This window comes from Dermacentor variabilis, chromosome 5, assembly GCF_050947875.1.
Source record: "Dermacentor variabilis isolate Ectoservices chromosome 5, ASM5094787v1, whole genome shotgun sequence".
In the NCBI taxonomy this organism is placed as follows: domain Eukaryota; kingdom Metazoa; phylum Arthropoda; class Arachnida; order Ixodida; family Ixodidae; genus Dermacentor; species Dermacentor variabilis.
In genome coordinates, this window is record NC_134572.1 from 93,253,934 (window position 1) to 93,272,028 (window position 18,095).

Genomic DNA, 18,095 nt, shown 5'->3' on the forward strand with positions numbered 1-18,095 from the left:
GGAAAACACAGACTTTCCGGCTTACATTTCTGATACAGCGCTAGCAAGATAAAATTGGCCAGTGCCCACAACAATGGGAGGGAAGACTTAAATATTTCAGCAAAATAAATTTTGCATGCAGTAGGCAATTCAAATCACATTATTTTACAAGCCAAATTCATTGGGTCTATTAATGTTCAGTGGTGAAGCTGGTTGTGAATACAGCACTTCAGTGATAGTGCATACTAAAATTGCCTACAATACACTAGAAATTTGGTTAACTTGAGCTTTAATGGCAGCTGCACAAAGAAATGCTTTCTCAATTAACTGCACAATGAAAACAGTTGCAACATATTACTGTGACAAATGTTATGGCATCATGGAAGCTTGGTGAATAATTTATACCCACCTATGGTCGTTTGCTTTATGCACATGCCATGAACAAATCTTACAAGAGAAAAAGACAACATTCTAGCAGATGTACTTTTGTTAACACACCCACCCACATACACAACCATTTTATGATTTCAACTTGTTTCAACCAAAACCAATCAGATGACAAGTTTGTGGAGGCCTGAGCTGAAGGCACCACTTGAAGCATAAGAAGGCATGCATACCACGAACATTCAAATGTATGCAAATTAAAGACAGATTATTAATCAGGCTCACTAAAGGTTACAACCATTGTAAGACCTCAACACGCTTCGAAGCTGCGACATAACGAAGGAATAATCATGACAAAAGTAATTAGCACTTTTCCTGAGAGTGCATTAATCACAAGTCCCATGCCACAAATCATAAATACCGCAAAGACAAATACATTGCTTACCATCGGAGTGAAGCTGTGATGCATCATCTGATGCTGAATCGTTATTCTTGTCTTGGGAACTACAACAAAGAAAACGAATATGTAAGGCGTTATTTTATTGTTCTCGTTTTTTCCCCCGGGGGGGGGGGGGGAGAGGAAGGCCAGATGTATAAAGCAAGGAGCCTAAGGATCTTGGAACTACCGTTCGCGCGTACAATACCAAGTCACCACACGGAAGCGGCGAAACGCCCTGCTTTCACAATGAATGGAACTGCCAAGAAACATACAGACATACGTTGGCGAGTTGCATAACTATTCCACGCGAATGAATAAAGCTAAACCAGTCGCGAGACAGCGCTGCCGCAGTCTTTGAACCTTCCGCGTCACATTACGCGTATCGGCAAGTGAAGGCTGCGATCGCTCACAGCTGTGCGTTCTCAAAAGGTGATCCCTTTCTCACTCAATAGACCACAACGCAGGTGGCCTTTTTACACCTACGCCGATCGTAAAACAGTTCGATCGCCAAGAGTCGCGACATTCGCAGTGCAGACGACGGTTCACACAACACCAAATGGGCCAAACGAAATTCTGCTTGCGTAGGGCATTCGCTTCCCACATTACGGTCGGCTCGCCTGCCTTGGAAAGTCGCCGACGGCCACGATACGACGGCAACATTCTCCGCTGATATGCAGATGGCGTTAAAGCACTACGTGCGCCACCGTACGAGGCTTTCACGTATTCGGAAATGGGACTAAAATATAGAAGGACATATGACGGCGCTTGCGGCTACGAAAATCGCACAGGTCATACCGATATATCTGGGGCGTTAAAACGCCGAGGTCGCCTGCCAACAAACGTGTCGCTCTGTTGAATTAAAGGCTGAGGGCGTTGCATAAGTCACAGGCATTCGACAGTCGCCAAACGTCACACTCGATAGTATTCGTGAGACACGTTCATAAATTCCATACACCGAACACTTCCCTATGATATGCCGCAAGTGAAAAGTGAGGAGTGCATATTTTGCTGGCAGGAAAGAGAATCGGCAGTTGCCCACGTAACCTTCGAATCATCTTAATTCATGCGGCGCACACTTTCCGTTTAATTTTCATGAGGCAAGCAAGATACTAAATTGATTTTTCACGCCCCGGAAGCGATGGACACGGCCTTTCAGCCTGTCCGATCCCACGACCCGGCGATGTTCCGCTACCACGGGGCGCTTTCCAGATTGCTATTACGCTGTTGTCGCCTCCGACAGGGCTCACTACACGTCCCGCGTGAGCACTATTTTCACTGAAAATACGCTTACTTGCTGTCCAGTGCTTGATCCAGCATATCCATGTGGTTAGGAACGAATGTTTTGAATTTGCCAGGAAGCGAGTGATCACGGGGCCAAACAACAGGTCATGTGAGCCCAAAACCTAGACATGTGACAATATGGCGACCTCTCGGCGTCTTCCTCACAAATTGCAGAGCGCGTGTTCCTACGCGCTAATATTCTCGCTATCATATGATAAGTTATTTAGCCTTTCAACCTGAAGTCATGATTTTCATCCATTATACATATAAAACAGTGCTAGGTACAGCTTTTTTTAAAGATAAACAACTTTGCACGAGGGACTATATTTCTGCGCACTCAAGTTACTCAACTCCAATTTGCGAAGTAAAAAATAGTAAAATTGCTCTTTCGTAACGTTCGCATTTATTGGTTAGACAGAATTGGAATAAGTTGAAAAATATTGTACGCTGCCTTTTGAGCAGTTACTAACGCTTAAAACTTTGATCAAATTAGTGTTTGCGACCTTGACTTTTGAGGTCAAAACATTTCTCTTTTTTTCTCTACAACCAATGACACCAGACCGGAAGTTGGCTACATTATTTGAGTTAAACGTCACTTCCTACAAACACGTTACCAGCCGAGGCGACTGCTGCCGACCGTGCCGACTGCGTTTGGTTCATTCGCCGAGCTTGGAGTAATTACCTAGAGCGCATACTTCTTTAGTCGCCGATATTTTGGTGCTGTGAAAATGCTTGACCTTTTTACGATATTCAGCAAAAGTGGGATTGTGTTGTGGTGTTTCCAAGGCACGACGCAGTTCTTCACTCCGTCGGTTAATGCCTTGATACGCACCGTTATATTACAGGTAAGTTCCATATGTCGTGCAAGAATTTTCTTAAATAAGGTACCGTTGCATTGTAGTTCACTGTCGTAGGAATGATAAGTCCCCTAGCGTTATGTATGTGGCAGAATTTGCGATTTATTTATGAGTGTTCAATACTAGCAGAAAGCACGTTACTGCGTAATGCGTGCTCTTTCCGTCTAGGTTGCTAATTTGCATACCAAGAGTTATCTGCCGCTTCTAAGCGTTCTTCTCACATGAGATAACTTCACTGCAGGAAAGAGGTGGCGACAACTCCTTCACCCACGAGAATCTTGTTCTCAAGTACAAATTGGACAACGAATTTGAACTTGTCTTCGTGGTGAGTATCGACGTCACCAAACTATGTATAATCGTGGTTTTGTGCACCAGATCTCTATAAATCGCATTGCCTGTTCTTGGCTGCTTGGATCTAAAGTACGAACTCGAGAGCAGCACGTTTGATGACGCTCCAATCGTGTGCAGCGAAGACAGAAAAAAAAGAAAACGTCACCCGTGAATGCAGTGTGAACATGTTGTTTCTCATGCTGACTGATATACTGCAGTACGTCTATATGAAGTGGATGCTTGCTGCTTTAAGCATAGTAGGGAAAACGTGATGCGGTCATATGTGTTTGCAAACACGCTCAGTCAATATCCTTGCGTTTAAGCTGACATTGGACTGTTTTAATTTCACAGCACCGTGCGCCCTTGCATTCTCAGTTCACCTTACATTGTAGTCAAGCAAACTGGCTTTTCAGGGAAAAAGAAGAGAAGGAAAAAAAATTCCACCAAAATTTTATTCTACTTGCATTACCCTGCCTTTTCAAGCACAGATCTGCAGGATGGTCAGGTGTGGTTAACTAGCTAACTGTCACCAGTGGTAGCTGCTACCAGTTATGTCACCAGGAAGAATGGATAGTGTGTCTGCAACATTGTAAGAAGGCATGGAGGAGAACCAGGAGAGAAGGGTGCAGGTGGGGTGGGTGGGAGGCAAGCAGCATATAAACAATGAAAAGTAGAGGAAGCATGTAATGTGCTTTGGCAAAAAAATAAATGCACACATTCTCTGTTAGTGTATCACTGTGAAAGAGAAAATTTGTCATCCACCCAATGAAGCTACCAACAAAATCTGCATGGGTTTCTTGTAATGTAGACTCGCTGTTGGAGAAAAATTCCTGCTACTCTGGGGGGAATCGAACTTGGCACCAGTGCCATTCTGGGATGGTCACTTTACCATCTGAGTTAAACATGATACTATCAAATTTTAGAGAAAGGTCAAATTAACTTGCCGAGACTCATGAACTCTGACCACATAGTCGAAGTTTGTTCAGACCAGGATACATTTTTCAACTGCAAAGTAAAGTTTCTGAGAAACCTGCGTGGATGTCCTTTGTAGCATCATGCCATTGTCTGGTGAATGTGAAATCTTCCCTTTCATGTAGCTTCCTCCACCTTGCAGATTTCCACAGAATTTTTTTTCCCGTATCTCACTGTCTGTTAATTCAGTATAACAGAGATGCTGCCAGCCAGCTTGTGACATGCGTGCCTTTCAGACAAAATATGATCAGTGCTCTCTGATTTCAGCAACTATCACTGCTTTGATTTTTGCCATCTGTGACTGATGCTGTGATTACCCTGCGTTTATGTGAACATGCAAGTTACGAAGAGCAGGCATGTACTGTTAGCATGCAGAGGTTCAAAAGAATGCTCACGTAGTCATCATTAAGTTACAGGTATGGCTAGATATGAAATTCTGTAAACTAGATTTAATAATAAATCTTCTGAAACTTCATATTCAGCACTTTAAAAAAGCAAAAAGAAAATGTCACCTAAATACAAATCAGCTGTTGGTGTATGAATTTGCTTGCTTAGTGTACGTGCACATCTGCAATTTAACCAGTACACACAACAAACTTGGCAGTGTTATCAAGCAGTCCATCATCCAAGTAAGAGAAGACAATGTGATAAAGTGCACATGCCTGTTTGAGTGTAAAATGGCTGCTTAATATAAGCCCATTGGGGTCTAGCGTTAGGAAAAAAAATTCTGTTGATGTATATCTGCCACAGGTAGTTTCGGCAATTTGAAACATGTAACTAGCATCAGCGCAGTGCAAAATGGTGCCACAAAAACAGCATTAAAAAACTTGCTTTTTACATTTGTTTCGGAGACTATAACAATCTGCGGGTAGTTCTGAAATATTTGTATGATTAAATATGCAACAGCAAAACTTCCTTGCCTTCAGACTTTAAAAAGATCAGTCATTCTCCAAGGCTGATTGCTGTCAAAATGTTTATTGTGGTTTTCTTTTACTCAGGTTGCCTATCAAAAGGTGCTCCAACTGTCATACGTTGACAAGTTCCTTGATGATGTCCACCTGGAGTTCAGAGACAAGTACAAGGCATGCCTGGAATCCGGCAATTTCTTTAGCAACTTCAACTTCAGCTCAGAGTTTGAGGAGGTGAGTAAGCAGTGTTGCCACCTCTTCTGGGGAAAGAATGTGCCTGGTAACGTAAATTACTTGTATCTTCCCATTATTCGTAGTGTTAGCAGGCTGGAGTCATGTAATGTTTCGTGCGGTGTTGGCTCGAGTAAGCATTCACTAATTCACATGAGCAATCTACTTTTGAGAATGTAAGAAGCAAGAGTCATATTCATTTGTAGAAGCTGCACTCCCCTGTAGGGAAGTGGATAGACACAGCTTTTCTTTCTCTATTTAACCTTCCACTTGCTAGAAGATTAATGAAAATGCCACAGAGGTGTCCAATAGCTGTCATTTTATGTAGAAGAAAGCCTAATTCAGGATGGTCTTCGAAACTGGGAAGCTGGGGCACTGGAATGCGGAGGCACTGATATCGGCTCTATACAGCACTCAGATGTAGAAGTCGAGCGGGTGTCAAATAATCATAGCCACTGCGGAGTCATGTGTTCTCCAGGTACGGTATTCTGCGCTGGTGTAGCATTGGTGTAGTGGCTCAAAGGTGGAATCTTTAACTGGCAATCTGCTGGTCCACAGTTCAAATTCTCGTGGAACAAGGATTTTTTTCTCTTCTTTATTTGTAAATCTCTTGCAAAAGATTTCGGAGTCCCAGTGCCAGCAACAGACACCAAAAACGATTAGGGGACTAAGCCTGCAACAGCTCTTGCTGTAAAAGTAAGGAAGGAACAGTAGGCCATGGCATTGGCTATTGATGTTGCTCTGGCGGAGAGAAAACAGGTTGAGGAGGAATGGATACAGTAAACATGGTGTTTATATCTCCATTGTTATTAGGTATGCAAAAATTTCTATGAAAATATATTAATGAAAATGCATCGCACTCTCTGTTTTGAAGAAGCAGTGTTGCAGGGAAGCCGAGACACTGGAAATTGATGACAGTTGTGACAAGTTAGCATGCATACGCTGTCTGAGTGCTTGTGGCTCATACCAGAAGCAGTCAGCACTGCACAAAATTTTAACTGCAGTTACTTCACCATGGTTTCCAGGGGTTAAATTTTTACTGCGCAGTTGAATGCTTACACAGCGCTGGTTGCACAAGCTTGTTGCTGCTGTAAATGTTGAGTATGTGGTAGGTGAGGCCGCGCAGTGACTAACATGCTCATGCAGCACAGGATTCTGACTGTATCACAGGATCCATCTATGATACAGCCAGAGGGCATATTTTTGGTAACGTCGGTAAAATTGTGATGCATTGTGTATCTTGAGCTGCAGCTGCAACGAAGTGTTGTGCATATGAATATTGCTGCTTAAGCTGCCGGGGTTCTTGCTGCTGGCATATTATATTTAGTGTGCTAGCTTTCAACGATGATTACCAATGGATCGCAGTCTTGCATTTAAGGTAGAAGGTTGTACACAAGCCATATAACAGTCTTTTGTTGCCACAGCATACCTATTAGATTTTGTGGTAAAGTTCAGCCATGAGTGCAGTGATGGCACTGGAACGCTCACCGGAAATAGCCATGTACTGGCTGCTGCCCATAAAACTTGTGCTGACATAGGAACTGTTCAATTTGTAGGTATTGCGCAGTGCTGAGGAGTATGGAAGAATGGTGGCTACTCAGCAGAAGAAAATGCGTTCATTTGAAGAATCCCTCAAGTCAAAGAAGACTGTGGCATCTATGATAGAGAACAAGAAGGATACCAAGACTGTGGCGGCGAAGGGCAAGGAAGCTGCAAAGAAGAAACCCGAAGGTAATGTTATCTGCCTTAATCGCGGAGTGCATCCATCAAAATGATGATGCTTAGGCCAGATTTACCTACCCATTAGAGTGAAGTTTGGAGCCCCTTTCTTCATTGCAGGCTGCTGCTGAGAAAGCTGGCTCTGGTAGTCTGCTAATGAGAAGAGACTAACCCCCACATGTTAAAGAATGTGCTCAATTCTAAGCTCAAGCTTAACTTGGTCTACAGGGTATCCCACATAACTTGTGCAAAAATGAAAAAGTATGAGTGCCACACAGCTGGACAAAACCAAGGTAATATTGTTCACCGTCACTAGCAGCAAGTCAGACTATTTCTTGTATCTTGTCTAATTATATACTAATTAGTTTATAATTAATCAACTTCATTAAATAATATATTCAGAGCAGAAGTCTCGTTGAGAAAATTGTAGACCGTCCTAAAAAATACCCGATCCAGCTTTCTGTTGCTCTGTACATGCTACACAAAAGTATTTTTCAAGCCTGAAAGAAAGCACGCAAAACTACAAAACATGCAACTAGCTGCACGGCACTTTTTGCAGCCATTCGCATGCTTCTTTGAGGCTTGAAAAGTTTTATGTACCACATACAGAACAACAGAATGATGCATTGGCACGTTCTCATAATGGCCTACAGTTTTCTGATTGACAATATCACTCTGATTAGCATGAACCCAAGTTGAACATGCATGAACTTCAAATTAAGGTGCATTTCTGACTATGGTGTTTAGACTCAGGATAAGTGCACCTGTCTCATTTGAGAAGTTAATAACTAATTATGTAGTTAGGCGAAATACAAAAGATAGTCTGACTTGCTCCAAGCAATGGCAAACAATGTTACCCTGATTCTGTCCAGCTATGTGGTACTCGCATGCAGTATCTTTAAATTTTGGCAGAAATTAAGTGGAACACCCTGAACATGATGCCTTGTGTGAACTTGCCAGAGACTGTCATTGCGTGTCCTTCAGCATGTTCATGTCAAACATCATCTATTTCAAGTAAAGCATGAACTTCAAGTTAAGGTGCATTTCTGACTATGTACGGGGTTTAGACTCGGGATGAGTGCAGCTGGCTCATTGCGAAATGCACACTCCGTGCTTTCTGATTTCACTCTTCCTTTAGGCCTTCCACATAGTGTGCTTGAAAACCCTGCTTGCACAGTTTCTCATAATTTGTACACAACTGGCGCAAACAGAAATGTGTTCCCATGGTTGAATCATGACACAGGGACGTCTCCACTCGTCACGACGTAACAACCGCTAGAGTCGCCAGGCCACTCAGCTTGGTGGAGCTACAGTCTGCAGTGTGCATTCTTGGGAGTCGAGGTTATAAACAGGGTCTCTGCTGCTTGCGGTATAACCAGCTGTCGCCACTGCTGCCTGTTGTGTCCCATGGCTCATGCCTGCTGCTAGGCTGTGTAAAGGGTTGATGGAGAAAATGTGTTCTGGCCAATGCTGCCTTGGTAGTTTGAAGCATTCCACTGGCAACATAGTGTTGTTTTATGGAAGCCACACAGACTGTTGTTCTGCTACATAGTCTTGTATTGTAGATATTTGTACTGTGATATTCGCGTATCGTAGAAGTTTGACCTCCAGTGTCAGTTTATTGTAGACACTTGTCCTATGGTACCTGTGTGCAGTAGATTTCGGTTTATTTAACTCCAGTCAATTCGATTCAGCCCAAAGGTCGCGGCCAGCACTCATACATTTCTATGAACCCAAATTTTCGTTATTTCAGTCCTAAATTGGCCTTAATAAAGATAAAATCAGACATCCACCTGTCCGTAGCAATTGCTACAAAGGAAGCCCGTATGGGTTCCTCGAAATAAAAGCCTCATAGTTGAAGAAAAATTCATCCTGGTCCGGGACTTGAACCCGGGACCACCGCCTCTTCTCTCCACCTTGCGGGTTTCTGCAGAACTACTACGTCAAACACTTGCCTTTGCTTCGTGTTGTCGGCAAATTCGACTTCGCACTGCCCCTGCCCCTCGTTAGCTCAGATGGTAGAGTGGCTGCCCCGAAAGGTGGTGGTCCCGGGTTCGAGTCCTGGACCAGGACGAATTTTTCTTCAACTATGAGGCTTTTCTTTCTAGGAACCTGTACGGGTTTCCTTTGTAGCAATTGCTACGAACGGGTGGATGTCTGATTTTCTCTTTATTCACTTCTCTCCACCTTGCGGGTTTCAGCAGAACTACTACGTAAAATTGGCCTTCACCAAATAATTTGAATGTGACGAGCCAGCATCTATGTGCCTGACCCCTTTAGTGGTAGCATGTGTTGGAGGAGCTTAGGAGACAGCAAATGCATTGAACACGTCATGACCCGTGAAAAGTGCCTATTTTATGCTAATTATGTCCGATTATGGTATTTAAATATTTCTGGTGCAGACTTTTCTTTCTTTTTTTTTTTTCAAGAAAATTGGGCTGAAGCTTGCCCGCGGGGTGGAACCAGATGCGAAACCGCAACAGTGTTTGTGGCAGCCATAAGCTTTACAGCATAACACGGCTGTGCTGTGGCAAAGCTGACTTTAGGAAACTGGCTGCCATTGAGCAAAACATATTAGACCCTTGCCTATATTAAAGCGAACCTTTCTTTGCCTATTACTTCAACTATTCAACTGCAGCTGCTGTTACCATCTTGCATGCTTCGTCTGGATGTGGTTCAGAGCGTGCACGTACATAGCGAGAGCAGGGCAGAGAGGAAAGGCAACATGAGAAACTCTTTTGGACCTTTCCATCAGGCCCCCAAAATGCCCTCTGCCGCTCCCTTGGTGTTGCCATAGGACCCTCTTGACAGCTGTAATTATCAGTGACCGCCCACAAGAGCATCGCTGAAATTGCAGCGCTTACCTTTGTACTAACTTGCAACAGTTCAGTGGGAAAGTAGATAGAATGGCAGAGAGGAGGCAAAGAATAGGGTAGAACTGGCACTGTCACAAAATGAGGCTTGCCACTATTTGCTCGCAGCCCATATGTGGGGGAGGGCAGGGTAGGGAAAATGCAACTTAAAACAAGGAAGTGCTACTAGTACTACACACGACAGCACTTGCGGACAGAGTGGATAAATTTATGTTCAAGATACGGTACGGTTTGTTTCTGGTATTTCGGCATATAAAATACTGTGCAAATTTGACAAGCGGACAATGCACGCAGTGTGTGCAGGCGCAAAGCCGCGTTAAAGCACCGCAGCATCTAGGCAGCACTACAGAAGCGGCCGCACATCAAATCAACACTTCTGAGCTCGCTGTGGTAGCTTTGCGACTGTGGCGTTGCTCGACATTACGAGTTTGATCCTGACGGCAGCAGCTGCATTTCTACGCTAGCAAAATACAAAAATGCTCGTGTGCTTATACGTATGTGCACATTAGCTAACCCCACGTAGTCGTAATTTATCTGGGCTCTGCCACTGTAGCGAGCCTCATAATCTGATTGCGGTTTTGGCATGTACAGCCCCATAATTCAGTTAAAGTTGAACATTTCTGCCGCGATGCGACATGCCGTGTGAGGCAATGACAATGCGAACCTTCTGGAACGATGTGAACAATGGCACACAACCATTTCAACATTTCACATCAACTCACTGCTCTCATATTGTACTGAAAGCTGACTCAAACATTCGCCGTCAACTTCACTGCTAATTATTGTCAGTCAAAGCAAACAGCACAGCAAGCTTCGCTTATATCGATTCCAGCAGTGGTTGAGATTTGTGTGATCTATTTTGCCAAGTCAGATATGCGTTATATTTCTGCTTCCGTTAGAGGCTTTGATTTAATTTCTGTTAGTTTTCTACTCTGCACACGGGAAGCGGGTGTGCATTTGATTTGGGGGCATCTCAACATTGGACAAATACTGCTGGTTGAATCAGTGGTGTGTTTGGTGATGATTCTGCGTCTTGTTTAATTCGACCTGCCAGATAATTTAATCAGTTTCGTCGGCCACGTCAGGGTTGAGTTAATGGAAGTCAACTGTGTTGGGTGTCGTGGTGCTTTTTTGTCCGAGTGAGCTAGCGTATTGTTTGTTTTGTTCATCTAACGTAAGCAAAATTACCTGCTGGGATTAGTTTTAGAAACTGGTTCATGTTGTCAATTAAAAACATACAGGGACGTTTCCTTGGACCCTTGAATCGTTGAGCACGTGAAAATACATTCTTGGCACAGATGGGCTTGCTTCTCGAAAGTAGCAAGGGTTGTGGTTGTGCAAAAGGGTAACAGAATTCTGTGTGTTAAGACTGGCACAGGATTGAATGAAACAGCATATTTCATCCTGCTGTGTGGAAAATTCTAACAGTGTGCTTTTTCATTTAACATCACAATTTACAAAGCATGCTTTAGAACTGTAAACATTTTTTTCCAGTTTTGAATAAGCAGGCAATAAAACTGAACTGAATGTGATGTAGTTATCACAAAAAATCCATTGTGTACCCATTGCTGGCAAGCCAATGAATGCATAGGACTGTTCTATTTATTCAAATAGGTTTTGTTTCTGCACCATTTGGCTATTCTGTTTGATATTTGTATATACAAGAATTTATGGCACAGTGCATGGTGGAAATTCGAAGGGAACATAGAATGAGGAAAGTTTAAGGTGAAGTTTTTTTCTCCTTTTCAGGTGCCAACTAATCTGTTGATATTAAATTTAATTTCCTTACATTTTTCATTTCTTACACCTTTATAATCATGAAAACCATAGAGCTGCACAACAAATCAAGAATTTTCAATTCTTCAGTGAGTTTTCCTAAGATTATAGAATATGGAACTCAATGCGAGAACTCCTTTTAGGAACGTCGGGTATGAGAATCTCAACTAGTTCATGACTAGAAAACTTGGAAAGCACCTCTTCAGACACTTGAAATATATACTTGATGTAAAATATTGTTTAAAAAGATGAAAGAAGAGAACAAACTACATGAAGACAAACTGCCACTGTCAGGACAAACATCTAGCCATCTACCTTCAGACTTACATTATTAAAACACTTTACTCTTATCATTCAAATTTGCAGCAACAGGTCCAAAGAAAAGTGCTTCAAGGTGCTTGTGGTATATATTAAATATTATAATTTTAATGAGTGCTTTCCATTTTGATGCACTATGTTTATGTACATAATTGTGCCTGAAGGGGTTAGTGGCAAACTGTATTTTATAGAACTGTAAGATTTCTTCATTACATTTGCTTTTTGCTTGATACATAATTTTCCTGAAACAATTGATTGTCGGTGGTAGTTAACCAACAATAATAGAACTTAATATGGTTAACGAAGTTAACCATATTAAGCTCTGGTGGGTGTGATCCTCAGTACAATTTATGTGGTGGTACCATTTTCTAAATTGAGCCTGTGTTTGAGAAAGTGGCAGTCCATCAAAGTCGTGAAAAATGTCATGTTTCAGAGTTTGGGCCTCTGTTTATGCCTGAAAGTAAAATGCGCTCTTAATACTCTCAGATAGGAAGTACAGTGGCCTCTCTTTAGACGTAACCTCAAGGGACCAGGGAAATTGGTTCCGTTTATCAGGAGTTCTATTTACTGTGAGACAAAACTGAGTAAACTTGCATGAATACAAAACCAACCAACCATAAGGATGGTGTTCCGTTTAAGAGGCGGTTTCATTTAAGCAATTTCCATTTATTGAGATGCCACTGTAGTTCCACCATGTGTCTAGACCACATATTCAACATCCTTTCTGTACTTATGTTGCATCAAAGTTCACATGAATAACTCTTGGTGCTGTTGGTGCTGGCAACCTGTCATGGAGGAGGCGACAGGGCTGCAGGGAACTTTCAGTGCTCAGTTATTTGTGTACATGAAGCAATGCAGTGCGTGTTCAAAGATTTCTAGTTAAACAATGGTGGTGTTAAAGAAGATAAGCCACATTAAAATAAAAAATGGTGGTTTGTGAAATTTTCTTCTGCCCGAAATGTGGGACATGTAAAGGGCCGTTAGTTACACCCCTTTTTTTTATTCACGTTTTGTCACAGCGCCCAAGAAGGAAGCTGCTGTAAAGGAAGTCACCATGAATGGTGATGCTGGAGGAGACCCCAACGATGACGACATTGTGAAGAACAGGCAGAAGCTGTTTGAGAAACTGCAGGGAAAGAAAAAGCCCGACAAAGGGTAATGTTGAGGCTAGTCTGTTCTTGTGGTTATGTTCGGTTTCTCACCGCTGCGGTCGCTTGATTTTGTATGGCTTGGGTTGCCAATGCTTTTGTGCGGTGCGGGTCGCTAACCTAGTAATTGCACAGCTGTCATGTTTAATTTTTTGAACCCCTGAAAAGATCCAGCCTTGTTTTTGAGCCAGCTCCAGCAATAATGGCACATGGTTACAGTGCTCTGGTAATGTTATTGTGGTAATGTTAATAGTTAAAATCATATGCAGGTATCAAAAGCCACCTGCTGGTGTTAGTAAAATTCTGTTTTTGGTCAAAATATTCATTTTCTGTGTCATCTCTCTTTTAGTAACAGTTCTCAAGCTGTGCATTGCGACAGCACGGGTAGGTTTATAGGGGCCCTCGAACGCTTTTCAAGCCACTGTTTTTTGTTCATGGGTTGCTTAGATTGGCGGTTGGAGGGATAAATGCAACAAGAATGGCAGTGATGGGGTCACACAGTCTGAAGTTATTCAGCTAATAATGTCAAAATACAAGAAAAAAATGCATGCCCTCAACTCAAAATTTTTCGCAGTCTTCTTTCCCCATTTCTCTCACCCACTGACGCGACTCCTCGATGCCAATAGTAAGAGCCCAAATCCCCTGCGTAGCTGAAGCTCACTCCATGGTTGTCTACATGTTCTATGTTAATGGAGTCCTGCTACTCCGGTGTGCTGATGACACTGGTTGAGCAACCTGGGACTGCGCAAAATCTCTTTTCTTCAGTTCAGCTTTAGTTAAGGGCAGAGCCGTGAAAAACAAAAAGGATGCGACAACAACAATGAATCGAGGCGAGAAACCTGCACCATGAGAACAACATGCAAAACGAGGCAGTGAGGCAATAAGGCTGCTTGCGAGCATACAAAAGTGAGAAGAGAGGCTTTTGTGCTCGGAGGCCAGAGGTATGCCACCATACCAGAGGCGAAAGAACAGCCAGCGCGCCTACCTGGCTTTGTGGTTGCAGTTTTTTTTTTTTTTTGTGCTGCTGTATCTGTTTGCATGAGTATAAAGCCTACAGCAAACAAAAATAAAATAAATTCATTTATTATGTTTTTGCTGCAATGCGCTGGTCGGACCAGCGAGTTGTGATGTTGCTAATGGTTCTGGCGAGCACCACTGGGCTGTGATGCGGTCAGCAGCAATGCAGCGATTTGTTTGCGTGATTCAAATACTAAATATTTCCATGTCACTGTTTTTACCTACGCTAGAAGCATCTCCAACTGTCAGTCTAGGCGACCTGCAACAGAAGTATGGTGGTTTGAAAACTGTTCAGGGGCCCTTTAACATGTAATAATGAACTGTTCACAGAGAAGCTAGTTTGTAAAGATGCTCGCATGTAATTTGTGATAACATTGGCAGTTATGATATGATGCTAATAGAATAGGAGTTGAATATGATGCTGATGAATAAAACAGGATTTTGTAACCATTTTTGGTAGGAATCTTCCTGTCCTTTGTGACTGTATTTATTGCCTAGATTTATAACAGCAAACTGTGCACGCATGATCAGCCAGTCCTAACAATCTTGGCAGTTACTCTTTGTAGTTAAACAGGTATATAGAAGGTTGTCTGCATTAGTGGTAATCTTTTCTTGTCACCAGCTCCCGCCTTTTTAAAAATATTTTCATTTAGAAGCATCTGTTTGTACCTCAGTACTGAGAAATGTCAATACATTTTTGAAAACTGTATTGTAAATATTATTTTTAGCACTTAGGTGATTGCTTTGAGAGCATAAATTTGTGCACTTTCTTAAAATACTGTTGCTTGCGTAGAGAAGAAAGGCGGGAGGACACTTATGCTTTCTTCTCAGCACGAACATTAAGTGCAGTACAGTTTTTGCAATGAAAGCTGCTCAATAGCGTCCCATGTATTAACAGAAGAAAACATTATGCGCACACCTACGCAGTTCGGTCACGCTATGGCGTAAATATTAGTGTAAGAGCAGGAACAGGTGAGAGTTGCGAAATATTCTTGTGAGTGCATCTTCAAAGCCTTGAACTATGTGTATAACAATGCATCAAATTTTTAATTGTTATCACTTTATTTGCTTTTTTGTTGTTGTTATTCATGGATGAAGAGTCCATATATACTAACACAAAATATTTTTTTCTCACTTTACAGTCACCCTAGAAAAATTACGGTACATTTTTTCCGAAATAAGGCCCTAAGAAGAATTGGAATCTGCAATAAAAAATATTGACCCTGGGCGTTCGCATATGCCGAAAAAAATCTACACTCAAAGGGTTAAACATGTACACTGCTGCCGATGCTTGGTGGAATTTTCAGCTGCCTCTACTCATATGACGTAAATCACCCAATTGACGTCATGTGGGCGAGCTATCCAATTGGCTGCCCAGGGCGCGTCATATATAATTTTTCCACCTTTATGGTGAACAAATGATGTTCGTAATAGTTGAAATGTTAGTTAATTTGTTTCTCTAAAAAGAAAATAACACAAACAGAATGCACAAGAACGGTTTCTCACTACGCTTAAGCACTTCCGGCACACAGCAAGCATCATCTGCTTGTGTTACAACATGCTCCATTTTGACGTGAGCTCCGCAGTCAGAGTCGGTCTCAGTCTTTTCGCGAGCACTATGATTCGACTTTGTTGCGTTGTGGACTGCAAACGTAGCGACTGGCAATATGTCAAGCTGCGACATCATGTCCCTCTGCAAGGCAGCAGACAAGCGGACTGGCTGCAGCGCATCGGAGTGCTGCTATCCGATCGGCACCCGGATTTGCGCATTTGCGGCCGTCATTTTACAACGGAAGATTACTAACGCAATAGCGCTTCACGAGTCCGGTATTAGGGTAAACGCAAGCGCAAGGGTACAGGGCCTGGCCATGTCCCCTTGCGTGTCGCTTCACGGGATGAGCAGATGCACAAATGTGAATGGTCTGCAGGGTGCAGGGTGGCACAGAGCTCAACTACACACACAGTAATAGTAACAAAATGTGTTCTTTGCTGCTGGTGTAAATTTCTCGCAGGAGTGGAATTGTTAACACATTATTTTTGTAAATGTTTAGAATGTTTTACACTTGGTTAGAGCAATATTAGCTCTTTGTTTGGCTGGTTAAGCTCTTTGCCAATGGGTGGCTGGACCATGGAGACCGATCAGGCAGCTCACGTATGTCTACACTAAAGTTCCTTCATCAGCTTCAGTTTATGCCTCCCCCGTTCTGTTGAAATGCCTAGCTAGCCTGTGGTTACCAGAATACCAGATACGTTCGGCGCTGCGACAGAATCCTCGCAAAGCATGCTGCTTCGATAGCTCTTGCTTGGTGTTGACTGCCAAGCAGCTGGCAGAGAATTTGGAAAGGCTTCACGTGCTTGCTCCTAGAGAACCGGAACTCGACGACACAACGTCCCATCATGACGCAGAGCCAGTAAAGGCAGAGCTTAGCCCCGATCACTCGGCGAACGAGTTGAGGAGAAAATTCATGACTATCGAGGAGGGTGACCTGTAATGATCCGTAGCTCTCTTAATATGAGACATTTCACACAAATTGTGGTGCAAATTATTAACTTTAGCTGTACCCTACGCGTCTACAAAATTTGTCCGAACCGTTTCGGGGGCCCTTTAATATTGCTTCAAACATTCGGTTGTCACTAGTATAGAGAGTTTCCAAGCAGGTCCAGCTAGCCCCAACATTTAATGAGGGCCAACCCTGCATTGGCATCGTAATGGGGTTCCAGGAGCAGACTGATTTCAAGCGAGATTTTGTCAAAATGTTTGGTTTCACCTGCAGCGCAATTGACTTGACAAAATGCATTGTATGAGTATTGGCTTTGTTTACAATGATGATTTGTAAAGTGTTCTGGAAACATGCCAAAGAAGCCTGTGGCCTTCTTGTGGGTGCTTGAATACTCGGCATTCTGCGTGCATATCTAATCTTCATGACCTTGTACTTGTCTGAAGTCGTAGAATTTCAATTACCGCTGTTCTGTACTACTTACAAAGAGCTTTGTAAGATTTGTCCCCTTGCTTCAACAGCACTTGTCTTTTATGGGTGTTTGCATTGCTTGCGCAGGGGTCTTCGTAGTTTGATCTTCTTGCTCATTTTTATTTTAGCGCGAAGAGCCCTGCTGCCGCGAAGGACAAGTCAAAGAAGCCTCGTATTTGGGACCAGGGTGGCAAGTCGTCAGACCTCAAGACCCTTGACTACAGCGGAGGGGCACCTCCACAGGGCGAGGAAAGCGGCCGTTCGGAGGAGCTCCTGACTGCTGAGTCGGTGAGGGCATCATGAATGTTAATCCAGGGTTACTGAACCTGCAAACTACGTGGCAATCCTGGATTTTTCACAGTGCATATGGTTCAGGTATACACATTATTAACCCTTTGAGGGTCGAATTATTTTAAAAAAAACTTTCCCAGGTGGTCAAATTACTTTATTGCGGATCTTGAATGTAGAAAATGTATAAAGTCGGGAATAAATAGTAAAAAATAATTAGGAACAGTATTTTGGTGTCGGCATCACTCAGCACTGCAAAATGTTCAATAGTATTTCCGAGCGTGGTACTGCTTGAAACACGGGTCTACCCACAGCGCCCTATCGCAGTCTGCACACCTAAAATGCGTGTCTGTTCTCTTGGAGCGATGAGTTGTGTTGGCGCACACATGACATCTTCTCTGCGTGCGGCTGCCTTGGGCAGAGGTCTGAGGCACCCTCTCGCGTAAGTGCGTTGCCGCGAAGAGCGAGAATACCTCGTGAGTGGTGGTGATAAACAAGCTATGAGCAGTGCCAATCAAGATAGAAATCAACTTCCGCTGCCGCTGCGAGAGCGTGCCGACAAAGAGAAAAACCAAGTTTCGCGCGCCTCCGTTGCGACCGCGCTGC

General features: G+C 43.0%; 2 protein-coding genes across 3 annotated transcripts in view; one reads left to right on the forward strand and one right to left on the reverse strand.

Moving 5' to 3' along the window:
• Window positions 1-2,421, reverse strand: part of Usf (upstream transcription factor usf) — a 29,916-nt gene extending 27,495 nt beyond the window's left edge. Inside the window, exons 1-2 of one of the 2 annotated variants that reach the window (XM_075693074.1) lie at window positions 2,094-2,421; window positions 809-867 (exon numbers count right to left, since the gene is read on the reverse strand). In XM_075693074.1, the coding sequence (XP_075549189.1) occupies window positions 809-867; window positions 2,094-2,125 (91 nt within the window). In that variant the 5' untranslated portion in view covers window positions 2,126-2,421. The remainder of the gene's footprint in view (window positions 1-808; window positions 868-2,093) is intronic. The other variant, XM_075693075.1, reaches the window with a different exon arrangement.
• A 256-nt stretch (window positions 2,422-2,677) lies between these two features.
• The window catches only part of SrpRalpha (signal recognition particle receptor alpha), a 56,902-nt gene continuing 41,484 nt past the window's right edge, over window positions 2,678-18,095 (forward strand). The window contains exons 1-6 of the mRNA XM_075693072.1: window positions 2,678-2,928; window positions 3,182-3,265; window positions 5,241-5,384; window positions 6,938-7,112; window positions 13,087-13,222; window positions 17,330-17,489. Coding sequence (XP_075549187.1) covers window positions 2,812-2,928; window positions 3,182-3,265; window positions 5,241-5,384; window positions 6,938-7,112; window positions 13,087-13,222; window positions 17,330-17,489 — 816 coding nt within the window. The 5' untranslated portion in view covers window positions 2,678-2,811. The remainder of the gene's footprint in view (window positions 2,929-3,181; window positions 3,266-5,240; window positions 5,385-6,937; window positions 7,113-13,086; window positions 13,223-17,329; window positions 17,490-18,095) is intronic.